At 41.1% G+C, this 22,323-nt stretch overlaps 1 protein-coding gene across 2 annotated transcripts in view; it reads left to right on the forward strand.

Annotated features, from left to right (window-relative positions):
* The window catches only part of GABBR2 (gamma-aminobutyric acid type B receptor subunit 2), a 446,063-nt gene extending 425,739 nt beyond the window's left edge, over nt 1-20,324 (forward strand). For both annotated transcript variants that reach the window (XM_031589113.2, XM_090137258.1), the window contains exons 17-19: nt 1,052-1,181; nt 10,386-10,503; nt 17,963-20,324. In XM_031589113.2, the coding sequence (XP_031444973.1) occupies nt 1,052-1,181; nt 10,386-10,503; nt 17,963-18,128 (414 nt within the window). In that variant the 3' untranslated portion in view covers nt 18,129-20,324. The remainder of the gene's footprint in view (nt 1-1,051; nt 1,182-10,385; nt 10,504-17,962) is intronic.
* The last annotated feature ends 1,999 nt before the right edge of the window (nt 20,325-22,323 follow it).

Consider the following 22,323-nt stretch of genomic DNA (forward strand, 5'->3'; position numbering starts at 1 on the left):
GTCCATTTTGTGTGACAAGATATCTGTAGTTGCTCTAACTACTATAAAAATGATTTTCTTTTTGTCTGTACTTCGAAGTATTTTATACCTTGAAGAAAAGGTATTCTATTTCAACCGAAACTTCTTTATCCATATCTTAACTAAGGACAATTGCCTAGGTAACAAAAAGATGTTTACTCAGACTATCAAAGACTTCAAAAGCAAAAGTTATCCCTGTTTAAAGAAATGTAGTTCTTCAGTTTGGTTGGTGCCTTTCATGTGACAACCTTGTGACTTTTGATGAAGGCTCTGCTGGTTACTGGCTATCTTAGTGTCTATATCTCCTGCTGTAGCTTTTCTACTAAGCCTCCTAACTCATGAGATACCACCTGAGCCTTGTAAGGCTTGTGACAGTGCTCACAGGTAAGGCTGGTGAAGATAATTGAGCTGTATTAATGTACACAGGGCCCTGATAATCTTGTTCGACTTTACTTAAATAGATGAATACTTAGGCCCTGTAGGTCCAAATAGGGATTTCCATGTTATGGCAACTTAAAACATGTCTTACCATAGCTAGTGGCTGCATCTCTGGATTATTTACCTTCTACAGACAAGTTCTATAAATTTAAATCTAGCACTTCTAAAATTTGTTTAAGCTGGAGGTAAGTTGGACACCACAACTGTTCACAGAGAGCATCTCAGACCCTAATTTATTTGTCTCAGTGGAAGAGTTACAGTGATGTATGCCCATTGTATGCATAAATAATATTTGGTTTAGAGGTTTTCAAACTGAGCATTCTAATACTCATTTCTTCCTTATTCTGCAGTATACCTGGAATTACTTAAACCATCAGCTATTGAAGCTTGCTTTTCTTGTATGCTCTGCACTTTGTCACTGCTACCTGTAGGCAGATTTTTTGAGGTAGTATTGTAGTGCTACAAGAATGCTGTATTTGGTACTATGTGCTGATTGCATGACCACCTGCTCCTGTCTAATTATAGAAAGCTATGCAGTTACTGCAGGAACCTGAAGCAGTGATCCTTGGCAGTTCATACTCTTTCTGTTTTGCAGCTGGATAAAGACCTAGAAGAGGTCACAATGCAGCTTCAGGACACACCTGAGAAAACAACATACATTAAGCAGAACCACTATCAGGATCTCAATGACATTCTCAGTATACGGAACTTTACAGACAGCAAAGGTGAGAGTGAAATCTATTAGCTTAACCCAAAAAGGTTTTGAATACCAGAATGCAAATCTCATTGGATTGGTTCCAGAGTGCTCATATCTTAGTGAGATACATTTCATATGTTTGAGTTGTGTAATGGAAAGCATGCAGAGTTATAAATTGTATGATACTCACTGAGTAGTTATTTTTCTGTACATCTCTCTTCCACTGCATGCCTTAAGTGTGTAATACACAAGGTGAAGAAGGAAACTTTTAAAAACAAATTTGTGTTCAGAAGTTTTTGGTACTGGATGGAGTTGTACAATGCTTTATATGTTGTAAGAGTTAATTGTGCCAGCCATCAACAGCAGGAAGCCCAATTTAATATGTGCTCATTTGAATAGATGTTCAAATCTTGCTTTGGGACACTGCTATAAAGTACATAGAATAGAAGCATGTAAATATTTCAGTGCTGATTTGGACTCTAAATGTAGAATTGAAGGCACTCATGTATGAAAATTCTTCCCTAGGAACTGATAAAAAAGGATTTCATGACTACTGAAATATTCCTAAGTTGTTTCTACCAGGTCTTTTGCAAAGGTCCCCAAAGAAATATATGTGAAAGAACTGGTTCCATTAAAGCTATTTCACTTTTGGGAAGCAATAAGATCTGGTGTATAGTGCAATAAAGTGGAAGCCTGGACACCCAGTTTCCACTTCTGACTGTAGCATTGATCTACTTTGTGGATTTTGGCAAATGATTTTGTACAGCTGAATATTATATTAGATGAAAAAAACAAATTGCCCTGCATAGGAAAGTTGTACAGTTGCAAAGCTGTGCTTAGGTTTTCTGTTGGTTATGTGAAACTAAAGCTACTTCTGTGAATATAGTTGTTGAAGAATTGTTTTAAAACAACAGCAACGCTTCATATGTGTTTCTGAAGTATATGGCAAGTGTAGTTGGAAAAGGCTTCTTCCTCCTGGGATTCTTTGTTTTAGCCTGGGTGTATGTTTGGTTGTGTAACTTTAGCCAAAAAAAAGAAAAAAATGGAAGAGCTCTACAGGGTTCCCAGTGTCCTTTCTAAAATTAAAAAAAAAAAAAAAAAACAGAAGGGGGGAAAGGAAGACAAGGAGGAAAAGGAAAACGTAAATAGCTGCTGGAGGCGTGTGATTATTGGGCTGAGATAAGCAACAAGAACTAACATCACTGAGTGGGATGAGGCAGTTTTACCAAGTGTTCAAAAGGAGCACATAGAATGTTCCACTCATGTCAGATGCTCCGGGAAAAAAAAAGATAAATCATAAATAATATTTCAAGCAGAAAAGATACATTGCATCGTGCCAACAGGCCATCTAAGTTTAGATATGGGAGACAAAAATGATGCTCAAGAGATATGTTGGATATAAATTTAGGACTGGATGCTTCCCACAGCAGGTTGCGCTCCATTAGCAGTAGGATGCTGGCAAAGAAATCAAGAAGAAAATATAACCTTTATGCACTTGTGACTACATCTACAGAAAACAATGTTGTTTACTGGTGCTTTAAGTACCAGCCTCCAAGATTGTCTGCATTCCCAAGTTGACCCTTGATTGGTACCTTAACTTCTACTTTTCAGCTTTTGAGTATATATTTAAGAACACTTCTATGTAATGAGTCCTTATGTACTGAGTAGATTGGAATTGCGTGCATTGGGATTTACAGAGTAGATATTCTCCTGCATACTGTAGTTGCTGGACATAGTTTTCTGAATAGGCCTACTGCATAAAGCTCAAGGAAGAGAGGGAGAGAAAGATGGTTTTCCTTGGTCACATTTGCACTGAGAATGTTAGAGTGTTGATGTGGGAGATGAGAACAACCTGGATCTCAGTTTACAGCCAGCAGTTTTCAAAGCTTAGTCTTACACTTGAGGGCAAATGCCCCACATATGAGTATTACATAGTACTTTGAAATTCAAACCTCCAACCTTTTGAGTCAACACATTAAGTAACTCATGATAGGCTCTTTTTCCCCTTCATTCCTGTGTCTTCTGCTTTTTGGTTTCTCTGCCTGTTTCCTTTCCCTTGCTACATCTGAGTCTCCTCTGTATTTCTCACTGCATCTTATCTCAATAGTCAACCTATGTGCTTAATTTAAATTTGCTGTTGCAATCAAAATAATAAGGCTTTGGAGTATTCATGCCGCTGAGTCACTGCTGCTTCTGTGCAGATGCATACAGACATCACTTAAACATTACTTAAAGAAATTCTGGCCCTTATGGCTATGGGAAAGCTAACTCTGTCTGACATAACTATGTTTTCTGTAGCCACGCGTTTCATATTGCTCTCTGTAAATGAAAATACAGAACCTTGAAATTATGCATCCTGATGGTACTTTACCAAGCTTCAAAAGATGTTAATATTTTATTATCTTGACCTAGAAGGGGCCGCGTGTCACCTCCATCTGCAACTGGGAAAGCCCATCCAATGTGGCTTTAAGGGTGATGACAAGATTCTTGCCTAGCTTGGACCTTGTAAAAAGTGTGAGCTGAGAAAGAAGTAGTAATGCAGTGAAGAGAGATGCTAAAGTTAACAGCTGACTTAAAGCTAAAGATTGTAGCAGATCATTTGCCACTGATCTGGTGGACATGGCTGAATCCTGTGTCAATCCTCTTTGCAAAACTCTTTCCTTGCTGTTCTGAAAAAGTTCACACATGCAGTGCAGCATACCCCTATTACTATTGCTTACACAAACCCAGAGCACTGCACTTCAGAGGACAGATGATAATACAGGATTTATGCAATGCATCTCTAACAAGTCCTAATGAAACTTTAATGTCATAGCACACTTCAGTAGATTTCTGATCTGTAAAAATTGCCCAGAGTCAAAACTTCCAGCCTATAGCTGAGTGCCAAAGGAGGTTATCTGATTCTTCTCATCCCTTCCCACCCCTGCCAATTACCTCAAATACAGATTTAGGAGCCTAACACTACATGACTTTAACCAGAACATGTAGATCCAGATGTGCACTCCTATAACTGCCTGATCTTGGGCAAAGCCTTATAACTTTTGGGGCCCTAGTTAGCTGTTGCTAGTAACAGCTCCTAGTTTAGCTCACTCTTTGCTGGCATGGGGACTCCTTTACAGCACATTTTAATTCAATAGGTCTCATTTAAAAAGAGAGATTATCTAGGATGCTCATCTCTTATTCACAAACCCATTCTGTTCCCAAGATATCTATAGCAACTGGCCATATAAGAAAAGCAATTAAGGAAATGTGGATTGCAGTTATGGTTTGATTGCTTTTTATTTTGTTTTGTTTTCTTTTTTAATGCAGGCTTTTATCTTTGCCTGTATTAGCTTTGTGCAGTCAGGCAATTCTCAGCATGCTCCACAGAATGCGACCTCAGATGGCTTCCCCAGTTGCATATAAATTGTTTGCATGGGGCATTCCCTGAACTTCACAGTGACAGGACCTGAGGGGACACCATGGGGCTGTGTCAGGGAAAGGTCAGGTTGGGCATTAGGGAAGGTTCTTCACCAGAGGGCAGTGGGCACAGAATAGGATCCCTGGGGCAATGGGCATGGCCCCAGGCTGCCGTGTTCAAGCATCGTAAGTAAGGAATGCTCTAGGAAGGCTGAAGTTATTCCTACTGTAAGAGCTGCTGCACAGATAAAAGTTACTGAGGTTATCACCACACTCCCTAGAAGTTGCCATAAGCTAGAACATTGAGGCTTTTAGCATAGCTCCCTAGCTGTGGTACCATAAATAAGCATACTCCAGACCCCATAAGAAAGAATATTCCAGGATTTATGCCCAGAGCCGCCTCAGAGCAGGGCATCAACCACCAGGTTTCCAGAGCTCTATGTGCCATAACAGGGAGCTCAACCATGTGGTTTTAAGGATAGCTTTTCACAACACTTAACAGCAGGTGTTGTCAATAAATAAATGGAAGAAACCACTGTAAGAGGTTCCTTTTTGGCTTTTCTACTCATTTTCATCAGTTTCTGAACTTCTTCCTTTCTCCTCTCCAAGTAACGAGTTCTGATAGCTATAAGTAAGTAGAAAGTGCATGCGCATCAGGATTAAATTTGATTCTGTAAGAAAAATGCAGTGGTAAGATACTGCATGTTTTTTTGAGTTGGCTAATTTTGTTACCCTTGAAATCCTACAATCATATTCTATTTGACTTCCATCTGACATTTCCTTAAATGAAATTATTTCTACATGAATGATTCATATATAGTGAGAGTTTCTCATAAAGTCAAACTGATAAAATATCCTCTAGTCAAATCTCCATTTATTGCAACTTTTGCCAGTGTGTTTCAGAGCAGTGTATTACAAAAATTAATGAATGACAACCCTATTATGGAAAGTACAGAAAGAAGCAAAGCGCAGATATATCAGTGGTCCCCACTCATGCAAGTTCTCTCACTGCGGGCACCCAAGCTTGCTCAGGAAGTCATTTGTGTTTAGAGCCAGAGATGGTTTTTACTCACTGCTGCAAATGGACTGGGAGCATTCATTGGCATATCAGCTATGCCTACGTACTGTCAGTTGTCACCTCACTAGTGTTTCTTAGTGTTTCTCCCCAAGTAAAAGTAGCTCAAAGAAAAACAGATTTCAAAGGAGTGTTGCTAGCAAATGCAAAGCAAAACAGAGTTCATCTGTAGTAGAGGGAAAAACATTATTTATGTGAAGCTGATTTTATTCAAGCATTAAGCTTGAGATTGAAAACAGATTCAAAGGAAGGCTTTTCAAAACACTGATGCACAAGGCTTTAAGGAATATGTTTTTTAAAGAAAAGATATAGTTTATTTCCTTATATAGAGACTGAGATACCAGTTTCCATGAAGCCTAGCAAATGAATTTCAGTCCTGAAATTAGAGGTTGTTTCAATTTCTATGGGAAGACCAATCTGCCAGATGTTCAGTTTCTGCTTTTCCTTGCACAGAAATGAATCTGTAGTAAAGGGAGTTTCTTCTGATTCACAGTAGTAAAAGTCAGAAAAGAATCCTATTGGCTGTCTATTAAAAAGAAATTCTTAATGAAACTATGAGAAGTCATGACTTAGACTTCCTTAGTGCTGTGGGCATTGTTATGGAGAACTTTTTCAGATGTACCCAGCAGATGGTGTGAGCGTTTTGATTTGTCTTTTGGTTTTACTTTCTTTCCATCCTGTTCGCATAAAAAGCGGAAAGTGACCAATCTAGTTTCCCAATAACAGGAGCATGGAAAAATGCAGTAAATTTTAAAAATCTGCCTTTAGCGTTAAGGCAGTCCTGACACAAGTTGTAAGCCAGTAGAGGAGTATTGCCGCTAAAGTGTAATAATGATGATGTTCTATAAGGCTACAGTGTACAAATGCCAACCAAAAATCTGTTATGTAAAGAACTGGGCTTTCCAAAATCCCAGAAGAAATTGCAACTGTGGTAGTACTTCCTGCTGATCAGCATTTGTTAAAATGCATGAAGGCCAACGGTATCCTGCACTGCATCAAAATAGGGGTTGCCAGCAGGGATAGGGAGGTGCCCCTCTAATCTGCCCTCATGAGGCCCCATCTGGAGTACTGCATCCAGGCCTGGGGCCTCCGGCACAGGAAGGATGCAGAGCTGTTGGAGTGGGTCCAGAGCAGGGCCACAGAGATGATCAGAGAGCTGGAGCAGCTCTCCTATTAAGACAGGCTGAGGGAGCTGGGTTTGTTTAGGTTGGAGAAGAGAAGGTTCTTATTGCAGCCTTCCAGTATATGAAGGGAGTTTATAAGTGGGAGAGGGACCAACTTTTTACACGGTCTGACAGTAAAGGTTAAGGGGCAATGGCTTTAAACTTAAAGAAAGGAGACTTAGGTTAGATCTTAGGAAGAAATTAATTACTCAGAGGGCAGTGAGGCCTTGGCACAGGCTGCCCAGAGAACCTGTTGTGCCCCATCCCTGGAAATGCTCAAGGCGTGGATGGGGCCCTGGACAGTTGAGCTGGTGAGGGGCAGCCCTGCCCATGGGGGTGGGGCTGGGTGGGCTTTGCGGTCCCTTCCAACCCAAGCCACTGTTGGATTTTATGAAAGCTTTACAGGTAATGCTGATGGAACCAGGCTGTGGGGTGGTTATTGGGATGGCAGGGCTGAGGAGGGAGTCACCTCTGGCAAGCAGCTGGCAACAGTGATCCCTTGGTTAAGGTACTCCACAGCAATAATGCAATGTGCCCCTGCAGCTCAGATCTTGGCAGTTGGAAGTCATTTCTCTGCTGTAGGTGGGCAAAAGTCCCAAGCGAAAGCCTCCTGACTCTTGCTGACAACAGAGTAGAAGGTTTTGTTCTCTAATGAACCAATCATAGAGTACTGTGTGAAGCACTTGAGATCTATTTGTCTTTTTTCCCCTACGGTTTTTTGAATGGAAAGTGCTCAGGCATCATTTATTCAGACTTCTGAGTTCCTTTTTGAGGTCTAAGAAGGTGAAAATTACTTAGAAACTGCTTCTGGCTAACGTAAATTCAATTTTGAAAGCATTTAGATCATCTGAGTGCAACTTATTCAGTAGCATCTGCAATGGCAGACAGTACCCTGAGAATGAAGGGCATTTTTCAAGTGGCATGCTTAATGAACAGTGGAAGAAAAGATGGGAAGCACTAACAGCAGTGCTAAACTTCAGAGAAATCAGGAGATTCAAATATTTGCCATTACCTTTAATTCATTTTCTTTCAGTTGTTCATCTATACAAAATCACTTTTCTCCAGCCTTAAGTTGTTTAAGTGCATGTGATGATAGATAGCAGGTTTTCTTTCAGCTCCAGCTCCTGGAAGCATATTACTAAGTGAGAATCTTGATCTTCATTATTGACATGAAAGGTAAATGGGAAAAAAAAAAAAATCTAGTTTCCATAGCTGCATAATAAATATCTAACAACTCATTTTCCAAATAGCTCAAAGCTCTAGGCAGCGAATAAGTATTACACTACTGTTTTGTATTTTGAAAGGAGAAATAAGGAACAGAAAAGAAGTCTTAATATTGTGGCAGTCTGTGGATTCTGCCTCTATTCTTTAACCTGAAATACTAAAACTTGTGTACGTACAGAAATACATGCAGTGTATAAAAGAGTCATCTGCAACACAGCTGAAAGCATAATAAATCCATTCGGGCTAAGCAACACAGATTAATCCCTAAAATCATTTACTCCCAAAGTCTGGCACTTGTATATTCCAGTCATTTGGTGAAGAGTTGTACCTTCAGTAGCTTTGCAAGTTATTTATCTTGGCCAAAAGACATTGGGCCCTGGAACGGTAAAATAATAGGCATTTTCCATCCCTATTTACAGGGATAATTTGAATTTTAACTTTGGTCTTTGCCATCAAGTCAGCATTTTTCATTGTCAGCTTGGATCAGCTCAGCATTGGACATTGTTTTTAATCATGGAAATAAGAGGTTTTTTTAGTTGTCTGTTTATAGACATCACAAGGCTCTTATGCAAATGTCAAGCTCAATATACATAGAAATGTGATATATGGAAAAGAAAAACTGAGTTCTTGTGACAGCAAGTGCCACACCAGCAAACTTCAGGCTGTCCTGCGATGATAGGTTTCACTTCTTCTTATCTTAGCTGCTGTCAGATTTGAGTCCTTGTTGTCCTCCCTTCACATCACTGAATCCTGTCACATCTCCTCTTAAAGCACCTCCCTTCTTGCTACACGTGAATCCCTTAGCTCTTTTCCTGACATTTTGTTGACTTAACAGAAGCAGCTTTGTGTGCCTTGGTTGTCTCCTGTCTCATCCAGCCCCTTGCCTTCCATGCAACATAAGAATCTTCTTTTTGCACTTCTGAGCTGTAGCAATCCTCAGTCTGTACATTGGTAAAGTAATGGGATCTGAATTTTATCAGTCAATCATTTTAGTTGGAAGGGACCCTTAAAAGCCACCTACTCCAGCTCTCCTGCAATGAGCAGGGACACCTACAGCTACATCAGGTTGCTCCCAGCCCCAGCCAGCCTGATCTTGAGTGTCTCCAGGGATGGGGCTTCCGCTTCCCCTCCATGCATCCCATCCCAGTGCTTTATATAACAGGTTGCCCAGAGAGGTGGTGGATGCCCTGTTTTCTGGGGCTTCTTGGTGTTAGTAGAGCAGAAATGCAGCTTAAGCCTTTAGTATGCACTGGGCTTTCCATGGTATTTTTGTTGGTTTTCTTTTTCAGGTATTTTCCTACTTTTCCCTCTCATGCCCATTTTTGCATTCAGTTCCTCCAGGGTCCTTTTCTAGTGTCTACCTCTGAGTCCTTCTCCATGCTGCCTTAAGGCCTGCAGCAACCACTGTTTCTGTGTGCGTAGCAAACAACTGCCTGTGATGGATTTAGAACAGCTCTGTAATTATTTATGAAAACTCTGCACTGTCCTCATTACTCAGATGTTTTTCTTGTAACTTTCCTTGGCTTAACACAGCAGGAAACGTTGGAAAAGCAGGCAGGAACAGAAGGAATCTCCAGTTAAGACAGCTTTCTTTAAATGGCTGTATTCTTCTCCTCTTGCAAAGGGATGGATATATGCCACAGACCTCAGCACAGCTAGCCTCAGCCTCCTAGGACTCCCGTGGGAATTAGGTGATGCTACCTGCAGGGAAAATGATGATCTTCTCTGTTACCACTCTGCAGTAAAAAAAAGACTTCGAAAGAAAGCTTAATGAAATCATTAGCTGTCCTTCCTGCAGACAATCCATGGGCCAGTGCAGCTGATATGAATGATGTTTCTGTGCTAAATCATAGTAGATAGCAGATAGTTGAATGACAGCACTTAATTGCTTATGAGATATCAAGCGTACCGGAGTTTCATAAATCGATGAAATTACAGTTTTTCTGGGTAAATATTTAAAGTAGAGTGTTTTTTAATATAGAAAGGTAACAATGAATGAAAGACAGTATGATGATGCAGCTGTTGAATTTTTTTCCCCTAGAATAAACTAGGGGAAGGAGCATGATAGGGCTACATAGAGGCAAGGAACAAAATATTTAGGAGAGTAGAGTGGGGGAGGGAGGTAGAAAGCAAAGAAGAAGAAAAGAGAATTTTTTTACTTTTCTGTTTCTTCATGATAATTCCAATGAAGGTCATATTTCCAAAGTTAAGAGCACCAAAGACTCACAGGGAAACCTGAGCATATATTGCAATATAGGCAGAATGAGTTTATTTTGTGGCACAATGTACATCTGGGATACTTTGTAATGAACCAATTTTACAAAGGTCACTTGGTCACACTAAAATAAAATTGAATGTGTTGTCCATCTAGATGGTGAGAAAGCAATCTTGAAAAATCATCTTGATCAAAATCCACCAGCACAATGGGGCACATCAGACCCTTCCAGAACAAGCAAAGATCCTATAGAAGACATCAACTCTCCAGAACAGTAAGTAGCATGATGTTATGTATTGGTAGAGAAAGAGGCATTCCACAATCTTTCATGTATACATGTGCTTGTGTGCTCACACTTTTTGAAATATACATTTCATCATGGACATCACCCACTCTGCTGATAAAATATTAAGATAAGTGCACTGCATCAAAAGCTGTATTTCTCTTTCAATTGTTTTTATGGGAAGGCCTTCACTGAAAACGTTTCCAGACAGCCCCACCTACAGGCACAGCTAAAACATCAGCACAGGAGGTGTGAATGGCAACCTCCTGAAGAACCAGCAGGCAGAATTGCTGTCCTGTGATGCTTCCTTGCTTCCAGCTCACCATCCCCACCAAAATCAGATGATGTTAGAGTCACTAGGTCCTTCAGTGCACCAAAACAATCTAATGTACTTTTTTCTCCTGTCAGAAACACCCATAGTGCGAGGTCTAACCACCAGCATATAGGATAGATATGAGAGGATGAATATGAGTACACACCCATGTTATGACTATTGTCAACAGTGCAGGTCTTTCCACGCACAAGCCATAGTGGCTCATGATGTGCATAGTCTTTTGTTTGTTGTTCTGGTCTTAACCTAACCTAGAAATAAAAACAGTCTTTGAGCTTTTCAGTGTTACCATAGCTGAATCTAAGTGGGGCATGGAAAGCTTTTCACTAAAAACAGTAGTGTGTTTGGAATCAGTATGGCACAAAGCACCAGTTATAGTCATAGAGGAGAGAGGATCCTATGGTATGAGCTTTGCTTTCCAGAAACTTATATAATAAATTCATATACCATACTTTGCATTAAAAGAGGGGTGGCTAGCAGGGAGAGGAAGGTGATTACCCCCTTTTACTCTGCCATCATGAGGCCCCAAATGGAGAACGCTGTCCAGGCCCCACTCCATGTGGAGCTGTTGGAGTGGGTCCAGAGAAGGGCGGTGAGGATGATCAGAGGCCTGGAGCACTTCTCCTGTTGAGAGAGTTGAGCTCTTTTAGCCTGAAGAGAAGTCTCCAGGGAGACTTGCATCAATCCAGTACTGGAAGGGAGCCTTATAAGCAGGAAGGGGACAGGCATTTTACACAGTCTGATAGCAATAGGATAAGGGGGAATGGTTTAAACTAGAAGGAGGGAAACTTATGTTAGATACTAGGAATAAATTCTGTACTCAGAGGGCAGTGAGGCATTAGCACAGGCTGCCCAGAGAAGCTGTGGGTGTCCCAGCCCTGGACAGTCTGGATGCGGCCCTGGGCAGCCTGAGCTGGTGGGGGGCAGCCCTGCTTGTGGCGGGGGGCTGGAGCTCAGTAATCTTTAGGGGCCCTTCCAATCCAACCCAATCTATGATTTGATATGATTCTCTAAGATCTCAACAAGTCTTGCTGCAGGACAAAGGTGAAGGAAGCACCATGCTTGTTTGGACCTAGAGTAAGCTCTTTCCCTAAGGTATCCTAGTTACGTTGGCAGCACGTTATCTGAGGTGAGAGCTGTCAGACTCCTGTTTGGTACCTGGGCAACTTAAAAGCTTGTTAAACAGAATAAATTAAAGAAATTACCAGTCTGAGTCATGCGTTACATCAGTGTCAGCAAACCTGATTTCCAATAGCAGTTATCGCCTTGTATTACCTGGTCCAGGAAAACACATGGAGTTTTAAATGTGTTCTGGTACTGCACAAAAATAAACAATCCAGAGCTGTAGAGAAACTAACCTTCACACGTGTGCACACGCGCACATACACAAAAGTCCCCATTAGATAAAATATCTTGTTATTTCACAAAATAGAGCCCTCACTGAGCAAGCTCTTGAGACTTCAGGAGGTCAGCAGAGTGCCTTAATGCTTAGCTATTAGATGTGTGTCTTTTTCCAGCACCATTTGTAAGAAATAATGTAGTTTGAATAGATGAATGCACTCATCTACATGTGACTTAAGAGAGATACTAGGAAAAAATCTGATACTTGGATAATCTAGTTCTCCTGATACAGATTTTAAAAAAAAAAAAAAGACCTTTTGCCTTTTAGTGAACACAGAAGTTCCTCTAGGCTAGCAATGACTGATGAGAAGACTGAGATTTACTAAAGGTCTTAAGAAACAGGTCAGCACAAATCTGAGCAGTCACTGACATTTCTGGAAAGCAATTAGTGAAGTCCTGCTAAATCAGAGCAGTGTCGTTCAGCACTTGCACAGCTGTGTCTGTGCCATGTCCGAGGGTCAGGGTCTTCCTTGAGGATGCATTAGTACTTTGGTTTACCAGAGCTGCACAGTTCAGGCTCAATGGACCCACCCAAGTGAAGCACAGAAATCTGCAGGGCCAGGCTTTTATCATCCCGTCTCTTCATCTCTTTCCAAACTTTGTGCTTTTAAAGAGCATCCTTATTCACACATGCTCTTTTTCCAACTTTTATGGCAGCATTTTTGGCCTTCCAGGTTTATTAAATATAGCATTTTTATTTAAAAAAGTCCTAAAGATAAGCTATAGTTTGTGCTTTTTCATTTCCTTGTGTACACAGGGTATGTGACAGAGAGGTAGTTACATAGCCTGTAACTTTAGTTGAACATGTTTCTTACTTAAGAATGGAGCTAGAGGTTACGACTGAATAAATTATTTCCTTTTTGCCACAAACCAAAGAAAGGAGGACGTTAACAGTATAATTTACCTGTAGACATGTTAATTCATACCCCTTGCCTAGAGAAAGCACTTTAACTTTGTCTTATTGACAACACTCTGGAGATTTGATATCTTTCATTATGAACATTCTTGTAGAGCTGAGAGAATAGTTTTATTAGGGATTTTTTGGTCTTTTTACCACTAGTGCTTCATTTGAGTATGATCCCTTACTTTGCAACTGTGTCTAATGTAAAGACACATCTGAGGGCAAATTTTTCAGGCTCAGTAGCGCAAGGATATGCAGTGCATAATTGTTTTCAGGATGTTGTTTGTATTCTTTTGTATCATGAAAAACATTGGGTTTGCCTGTGGCTAAGATCCACTTATATCCATGCACCTATGGAAAATTAAGACTATGATTAGAGTGAAGCCTTACCAAATGAATGTAGGGGCTTAATAACTCCCTTTGCCTCTACTTCCCTCTCCTGCTGGTTGGTTATTCACAGTGCCATGTAAAATTTACTGTTTCTTCCGTTCTTTTCCCTGGGCATGTGATCTGTTCAGAAATATAGGTGTACCGTAAGTGCATGTGGCACTTTGGTACCTGTGTTATTAATACAGTGTGCTATAAGGTATATTATTTGTATTCCAGCTTGATAGTGCTTTAATATCTAAAGGTCGCATCAGGCAGCTTATCTATACTGTGGCCACACATTCAATGGGAAATCTTCTGTAACCTAAGAGTATTTTTCTATGCGCCCTCATTCCTGCATGTTGTCCCATCACATCAGTCATAAATTACATTAATTAATTTTTGGCACAGAGTAAAACTAATACATTTCTGCCAGACCCCACTAAAAGCTGCCACTTTAGTAGACTGTTTCCTATATGTTCTCATTTTTGTAACCTCCAAAGCAGATAGTCACTGTGTAACCCATGTAATAGAGTTATAGAATGGTTTAGGTTGGAAGAGATCTCAAAGCTCATCCTCAACCCCCCTGCTATGGGGAGGGTTGCCACCCACTAAATCAGGCACCAGGTCAGACTGCCCAGGACCCCATCCAGCTTGATCTTGAACACTTCCAAGAATGGAGCATCCATCCACAGCTTCTCTGGGCAACATCTTCCAACAGTCCACCATTCCCTCTGTGAAAAACTTCCCCTGACATCTAATCCAAATGTCCCCTCTTTTAGTTTAAAATCATTCCCCCTTATATTGTCACTGTCTACCTATGTAAAAAAGTTGATTTCCCTCCTGTGTATAAGCTCCTGTGAAGTACTGGAGGGTCTCTCAGAGCCTTCTCATTTCCAGGCACAGCTCCCTCAGCCTGCCTTTATAGGAAAGGTACTTCGACCTTCTTTTGAGCTAAGATTTTGCTTTTATCAGCATTTAAAACACAGACAGATATCCTGTTGGGATCAGTTCTGTCAATGTTAGTAACCAAAAATTCTTATTAAAAATGTTGATTGTGATTGGATAATTGCATTACAGCCAAATGCCTTGGAATGAAAGTGTCTCCTTTGTGAAGTTTCTCTGTAGATGGTACTTCATATGATTCTTATTTACTCAAATCCATTGTAAAAATGCAGTGGCTTGAGACTGGTTAGTTTACTTGCTAGTACAGTATCTTGCTTTGCTGTAGAGCTTTAGAACTTTTCCACCTTCCCAGCAGCTGCAAAGAAATCAACATTGATGGTCTGGAGAATCGATTGAAATTATCTCTGAACACTTAGTTCACACACTCCCGCAGATCTTAAGAAGTTTGACTGCAGCTGCATTTAATTCACCCTCCTCTCTTACCAAATAGATTCCATCAGTGATTTTGTATAGCAGAACCAAAAGATCTTTCATATGCCACTGCTGCCTTTGCAGCTTCATGCATGACATTCCTATCTGAGTGCTCAGAGAGGTTGTAGGTGTCCAATCCCTGGAGACACTCAAGTTCAGTCTGGAGGCTCTGAGCAACTTGATGTAGCTGTAGGTGTCTCTGTTCATTGCAAGGGAGTTGGACTAGATGACCTTTAAGGGTCTCTTCCAACTCATACAATTCTGTGATTCTATAGCCTGCACTGCATTGTGCTCCTATGTTCACTGTCAGGCAAGCTTTTGCTCGAATCTATTTATTCTTAATAAATGACGATTCTGTATACAGCTGGGGACGTGTGCTATTCTAACACCCTGATGAGTGATTGCCCTGTGTGTGGAACCTTTCCTTTCTGCCTCCTGCAGTGATTTTAGGAAGGCACCAGTACTCACCATTCCTATCCCCATCTATTTGACCATACACTCTGACATACCTATGTTGTACAGCCAATCTAAAACAAAGTGCATGCCACTTGGAAAGCATTGACGAATGTGGCAGAGTAGAGAAGGAGGGAAAGTATCAATACTGGGGAAGAGAAAAAAAAAAAAAAAAACATGAAGAGTGAGGCAAGGCTAAAGATTTACTTTCACCTGAGGAGAAAATAGCACTTTTGGTTGGTTGGTTACTTTTGATTGCTGGATGTTTATTATTATGAATCTCTACCCGAGAGTCTTGCCTAAGTTCTTAATTGTGTTCTAGTCTCCAGGCTACCCTCCTCCGCCTCAATTCCAGGAACCAAGTTTTCAAGTGAAAGTAAATTCTAAATACAGTTCAAGCAAAATTTGCCACCCACTGCAGCCACCGTGTGCACAGCCAAATAAACATGCTTTGTCCATGCTATGGCTAGCACTTAAATGGGTGGAAGAAAGCCATTCACTTGATAATTATGCAACTAGATTCTCTTGGAATAGCTTTAAAAAGCTCTTTAATGAAAAGTCTGTAGCAGTTGAACAAAGTAAGTGTTTCCACCGGTGGGAAAATAAGCACGGGCAATTCTGTGCCTGACCCTGCAATGAGGCAGAATTACAATCTGCAGCCGTGGGCTAATAAGGATTCAGTGCATGGCAGCAGAAAGCTGTACCCCTTCTGCACTCCTTGGGAACAGATCTGAGTTCATTGATACCACCAAAAAGAGTTGGGAACGGTGGTAAAATAACAATGAGTGGATTTTGGTTTATCCCAAGGATAGTTGGCCAGCAGTACAATCACTGGGGGTTAATATTGCTGCAAACTTTTAAAAAGAGTTTGTGAGGGAAAAGATCCTGAGGAAGAGTATCCTGGCCAGACAGACTGCAGCCTCTTCTTCCCCATCTCCCACAGCAAGCCCTAGTATTGTAGTGAAGAGGCTAAGAAGTATCATTACATCTCTTTCTCTTTGAATTGGATAGCCTTGCTGCTTGGTCCCTGAGAAGTGCAGTGGATGCTGTGGTAGCTGCCCACAGTTCCTAATGCGAGGCAAAAAGAATGGAAGTGTTTGAATCAGACAGGCTGTCCAAAGGCAAGCTTCCAAACATACTACTCATAAGGGTCCGCCTATACAGCAATTATGGAAGATTACAGGGAAATGTATATTTAAAACTCTTTTGAACAGTTCCTATGCCTTGTATGGGGGGCATTTTTCTTCTGGAATTAAAAATCTGACCTTCAGTCAGCTGTCACTTTGACAGCTGTCTTCTCTTAAAAAAAAATCCCTCCTTATTTCAAGAGCAAATGCCTCCAAATGCAGAAAAAGTCCTGGTATGATATCATGTCAGTGAATCAAACCATCTCTTGCACTGACAAACCTCAACTGGGTTTTGGTTTTGTGGGAGGTGTTGGTATTCCCAGAGCACGGGGTGAGCAAAGCCTTGTCATGGCTCTGTCCTCTGCATGGAGACGGGTTGTTTGGGCTGGTCACGATCATGATTTGGTGCCCCTTTAAAAAAAAAAAAAAAAAAAAGGCACCCTAACAGTTACAATGCATTCAATTTTCTAGGAAAAATGGATTCTTAAATGTCTTAAATGCTGAATTTCACTGTAGGTGGTGGAACAGACTGCTTTTCACTCTGCAGCCCCACAGCACTGTGTGGGAACTTGAGAGCAGTCAGCTCCTTAAAAGCGCAGACCTAAACTGCACAGACAAACCACTTGGAACAACCCAGCAATCTGAACTCATTCCCTCTGTGCACCTGTATTTGCCTTAGCTGGAGCTGCAAAAATGCCATCTTTAATTCTGACATCCTTGTGCTAAGTGATGCATGGCTTAAAGATCCATCTGTGACCTCATGCATGTCTGTGCAGTTAGCCAGTGCTGTGCGTGCAATAGATCACTTTGCAAGGAGCAGAGGATTGCTAAGCCATATGCCCTCCTTGCAATTTAAGGCTTTCCCTTTTTCCAGTACCAGCGATCTAACAATTAATCTGAAAGTGCCTGGGAATTTCAGAAGGCTGTGGGATGCTGAAAAGGCTCCGTTAGATTCTTGTGTCATGTCTAGCCTGTCAGAAAGATTCCCGAGGGAAATAATGTGGTGGTGGCATCACTCATCAGTAGTGAGCACAGCACTCCTGGCATTAACCCTCTCTATCCCAACAGCAGGAAATATCCTTGCAGCAACCTGCAAACATTTCAAGCACACGATAAATGGCATTCTGGAGAAGAGGAGGCTCAGGGGGGACTTGTCACTCTCTACAACTCCCTGAAAGGAGGTGGTAGTGAGATGAGGGTCGTCCTCTTCTCCCAGGTAATAGCGATAGAATGAGTGGGAATGGCCTCAGTTACCCTAGGGGAGGTTCAGGTTGGATATTAGGAAAAACTTCTCCAAAAGAGTGGTGAGGCAATGGCACAGGCAGCCCAGGGAGGTGGTGGAGTCACCTCCCTGGAGGTATTCAAAAAACATGTAGATGTGGCACAGTGCGAATGGGCTGACGGTTGGACTAGATGGTTGTAAATGTCTTTTCCAACCTTTGAGATTCTCTGATTTTCCCTTGGCTAACACTTCTCTTCCTCTGTCTCTCCCAGCATACAGCGTCGGCTGTCCTTGCAGCTGCCCATCCTCCACCACGCCTACCTGCCCTCCATAGGAGGAGTTGACGCGAGCTGTGCCAGCCCCTGCGTAAGCCCCAGCGCCAGCCCTCGGCACAGGCACGTGCCACCTTCCTTCCGAGTGATGGTTTCTGGGCTGTAGGAAGGAGAGATCAGTGCTTCCTGAACTGCTTTTAAGTACTCAAAGACTGGTCTAAACATCCGATATAGAACTCTGCTACAAGCACGTGACATTGGCTCTGAGCACAGAGAAACTACTGCTGAGGCCACCGCCACAGGAGTGCCAGGGTTGCTCATGTGGGAAGGCGAAGGAGGAGGATGCGAGGAGCTTGATCTGTAGCCTTATTCATGGAGTTTTTATTTCTTCACGTAGAAGTCACTGAAAACATTTCTTCCCAAATTTCTACTAGCAACAAGGAGGCTGGGAAATACGAATCTTGCAAAAAAGACTCTAGGAAAAACACTCAAATGTCACTGAGCTTTACGTGGCTGCTGAGAACATGCAATTCTATACTGTATCCATGTAAGGGAAAATACAGTGATTGAGCTATAATGTATTTATTGAAATAGATACACTCATTTTTACAAGAGTTGTGTTAAATTGCTGGAAACATTCTGCACTGGTTAGTCTTGCTCGTTTTCATTTCAGGGATGATGTTCTGTAGGAAGGAAGGAATGTGAGAAATGGTTCCTCCGGTGCCATTGAGACTGCAGGGTCACCTCAAACTTACGACGGTACAGGAAGCCTGAGCAGGGACTGACGTTACAACAGGAGAGAGCTTCTGATGGAATCACAGTACTTTGCCCTTCTTCAGGATGGCAGCCACTGCTGGCCATCGGCAGCTTCGGTTTAATGAGGTCTCAGAGCAAGCACCACCAACCATAATGTACTAAACTGCCTGGAAAAGTCCTCAGGCTGAGGACAGCTGGGTAGTAAAGTCTTAATGTCACAGGATGAATTGTTTTTCATAGCTTGTTTGAATTATGTCACACATAATTACAATAAAAATAATTTAGTGGACTGGGGGTGGGGGGTTAGGGCACAGCACTTTGCGGCTGCAGGCAACACCTGCAGAGCACGTAGATGTGGCCATATACACTATGTGTGCTTCGTACCTGCTTGTGTGACAGTCATGGCGGACAACAGAGAAAACAGATCAAATTTACCAATAGAATATTTCATTTGAATCTTCAAAGGGGAAGAAAAAGAATAAAATCAAAAACATCTCAAAAGCACGGTTTTTACACTTTAGCTCTATCCCCTGAACCGAAGTAATTAGGAGGAATGATAGTGGCGCATCATCTGGACCAGCTCTGGAGCCGAGCCTCCAGGCACAGCTGAGATCCATGTGCAGCTTCTTTTTCCAAGAAACTGGAAATGTGGCATCTCTCTGCCAGGGCTGCTTGCTAGGAGCAGGGGGGAAATACCCGAAGCATCCACTGGGCTCTCAGTCCTCTTTGACCAATGCCTGTGCACCTCAGACCAGACCTTGGGAATGACGTTTCTACAAAGGTTTACAAATTAACCATGGCTAAAGCACAGCTAAAAAGGTCCATTAGCTGAGGGACTTAACTGCAGCTTTGATGAGCTGGCATATATCTCCATTGAAAATAGAACACACCTCATAGTGGCCAAAACCGACGTGAATATATATCCGAATCTTACAATCAGGAGCATCACAAAATGTTTCACTTGGCATATACGGTAAGAGAGGTTATGGAAATATCTGTAGCTTTTAGAACAAAAACATGTAAGTATAAACACAGATAAAATAGAACTCATTACTCTGTTTAAGCACTAAACACTGATGTTGTCACTCAATGTGTGTTGACAGTATTCTCTTGCTTTATTAATATCATCAGGGCCTGGTTTATTTTAAAAGGAATGTTAATTTTTAAAAAGAGAAAAAAATACAATATTGTATATAATGTATACACAAAGATCTCTGTAGAAATATTATTCCAACTTAGCAGGAAAAAAAAAATCAGAAGTATCGGACCATTGGAGGTGAGTGTGTGTGTGTGTCTGTAACTTCGTGAATACTGACTGTGTGACGTTTATTAGGTTTAAACCACGCAGTACATTCTTTGTCTCAATGATACTGTAGTTTCTCCCATAACATTTTTTTTACTTTACTGCAGATAACAAGACCAACCAAGTGAATATAGCTATTTAATGTTTCTGTTCTTTTATACTGCAGCAAAAATGTACTGTAAATTTATGAAGAGGCTGTGCCCCAATGGCATTTTCCAATGATGTTAGTGCACAAATGCTTTAAACTAGACTGGAACTGCCAGAATAAAATGTAAATGAAGAATTTCTTGTATAACCTTATACTGCATGAGATCAATTTTTAATAAATTGTTGCAAATCTGTTTTTATGAATAAAATATAGAAAACCTAGCTTTTTGGACTCAGTGTCCTTTTACCCTACAGCAGAACTGTTCTATATATGCATATATATATATATACCTTTACATAAAAGCCTTCCCTGGAGAAGAACAAATCCACACTGTAGTATAAGTCATAGTACAAATCCAAGTAGTTGAAGGGTTCACATCTAGACAAAACAGATAGATGTGTTTCTGTCCTGAAATACGATCATGGCATTGTTCGGGAGTGAAGTCTAAGTCCTTTTTCAAATGGGAAAATAGCATATATTAAATATATTCCAAATATTTACTCCCATGCCTAAATAAATATGTACACTAGTCTCTCTTGCACCATACAAAGTGTGAGTTCAGGAAAAGGAAGAAAATTTGAACTTTTTAGGTAAGTTATTCAAGCTGAGGCAAACTTCTAGCTATATAGATTGGTCGCTCTGAAAATAATGCCTCCTGTTGTTTTCCATGGAAACAACAACAGGTGCGAAGGACACAACAGCACTGTTTGATAGAGCAAATTCTCAGCTACAGAACACTATTTTTCAACACAGTCACTAATGCTAGCTAAGCATTTTCACCAGCAATTAACAGCCTGTATGTTGCATTCATATACATCTGTACCAGAGGAGGTGACTCATTGTCACTGCCACCACAGCTGAAACACAGCACCCACTGCCTCACTGTGCTCACATCCACTGTTTGGTCTCCATAAACATTCAGCATGCATCGATGAGTGTCACATCAGTGAGTGTCATTTTTTCCACATGGAGGAAATCAGTGACATACCTTTACTTCCATGTCAGATACCACTGTGCGAGACTGCCCCTCTGCTGCCATCTGTCACACAGTAGCAAAATGTAATGGAATATTAATGAGAAGGTTCAACCTCTACTACCATACCACCAACATCCACCTCTGATGTCGTGGGCCAACATAATCAAGGCGTTACCTTTGGAGCATCCCTTGTACAAAGATCTCTGCTCAAGAGAATGAGAAGGCTATGTGAACGATCACCAAATGCTTCATGAAGCAAACATTAAACCTCTTCATCCAGTTTTGCACAGATTTTGAGTCCTAAACCCATCTTTTCTCATGGCAGCACATGAAGAGGGTAGGTGCATGGAGTGAGGTGGAGGAAGGAGCATTTTATTTTACTTGGTTTTTTTTCAACAGAAGAACTCTCAAACCTGCATATGCAAGAAGTATGAGGGAACTGAGAGCCATGACAAATGTGTTTCCTGTAGATTTCTGATGCAGCTGAGGAGTGTTGCAGAACACATGCTAAGGAGAAAATATGTGTGAAACCAGCAGCATGGATCATGGATCTCAATGCATGTACCAGATGTCAGGAGAAACTCACACAGATACATCAAAGCTCATTCAGAAAAAGAAAAAAAGCAAAAAAAAAAAAAGCATTGAACAACTCTTTTGTGAAACCTACATTCAGTCAAAAATGGTGGGAGAATGTGAGCAACTTAGAGCGGCTCAGGAATAATAGGAAATAAGAATAAAATAAATTGTTGATCTGAGAGGTCAAGGAAATAAGAGGAAGACATCAAGGAAGTAAGTTTACTCAAACCACTGAGTTTCCACAGCAGGTACACTTTCCCTAAAATCATTGACAGTGCCATTGAATTCATGAAAAATTAGCAATTTTGCAAAAACTTTCAAAAAAATTGTTATTGCTTTCAAAAATAATTGATGGCACTGAGGAGGATGAGGGAAGAGCAAGAAAGACTCTTTTTCTGTTTTTCTTTCAAAACACATAACATCTTTTCCTGAAGTTTTTATAATGAAATCTCTTCAGAAAATGCTTGTTTATCACAAATGCCAATACAGCATACCTTTCTCCCCAAGATTGGATTAGTGTTCCTGATCCTTTCTTATGCTATCAGCCCAAAGGATGGGCTAGGCCTGCTTCTTGGTGGGCTCACTCTTATTTAATTGAGATT

The sequence above is a fragment of the Phasianus colchicus genome, chromosome 3 (assembly GCF_987193195.1).
Source record: "Phasianus colchicus chromosome 3, bPhaCol1.hap1.1, whole genome shotgun sequence".
Lineage (NCBI taxonomy): Eukaryota > Metazoa > Chordata > Aves > Galliformes > Phasianidae > Phasianus > Phasianus colchicus.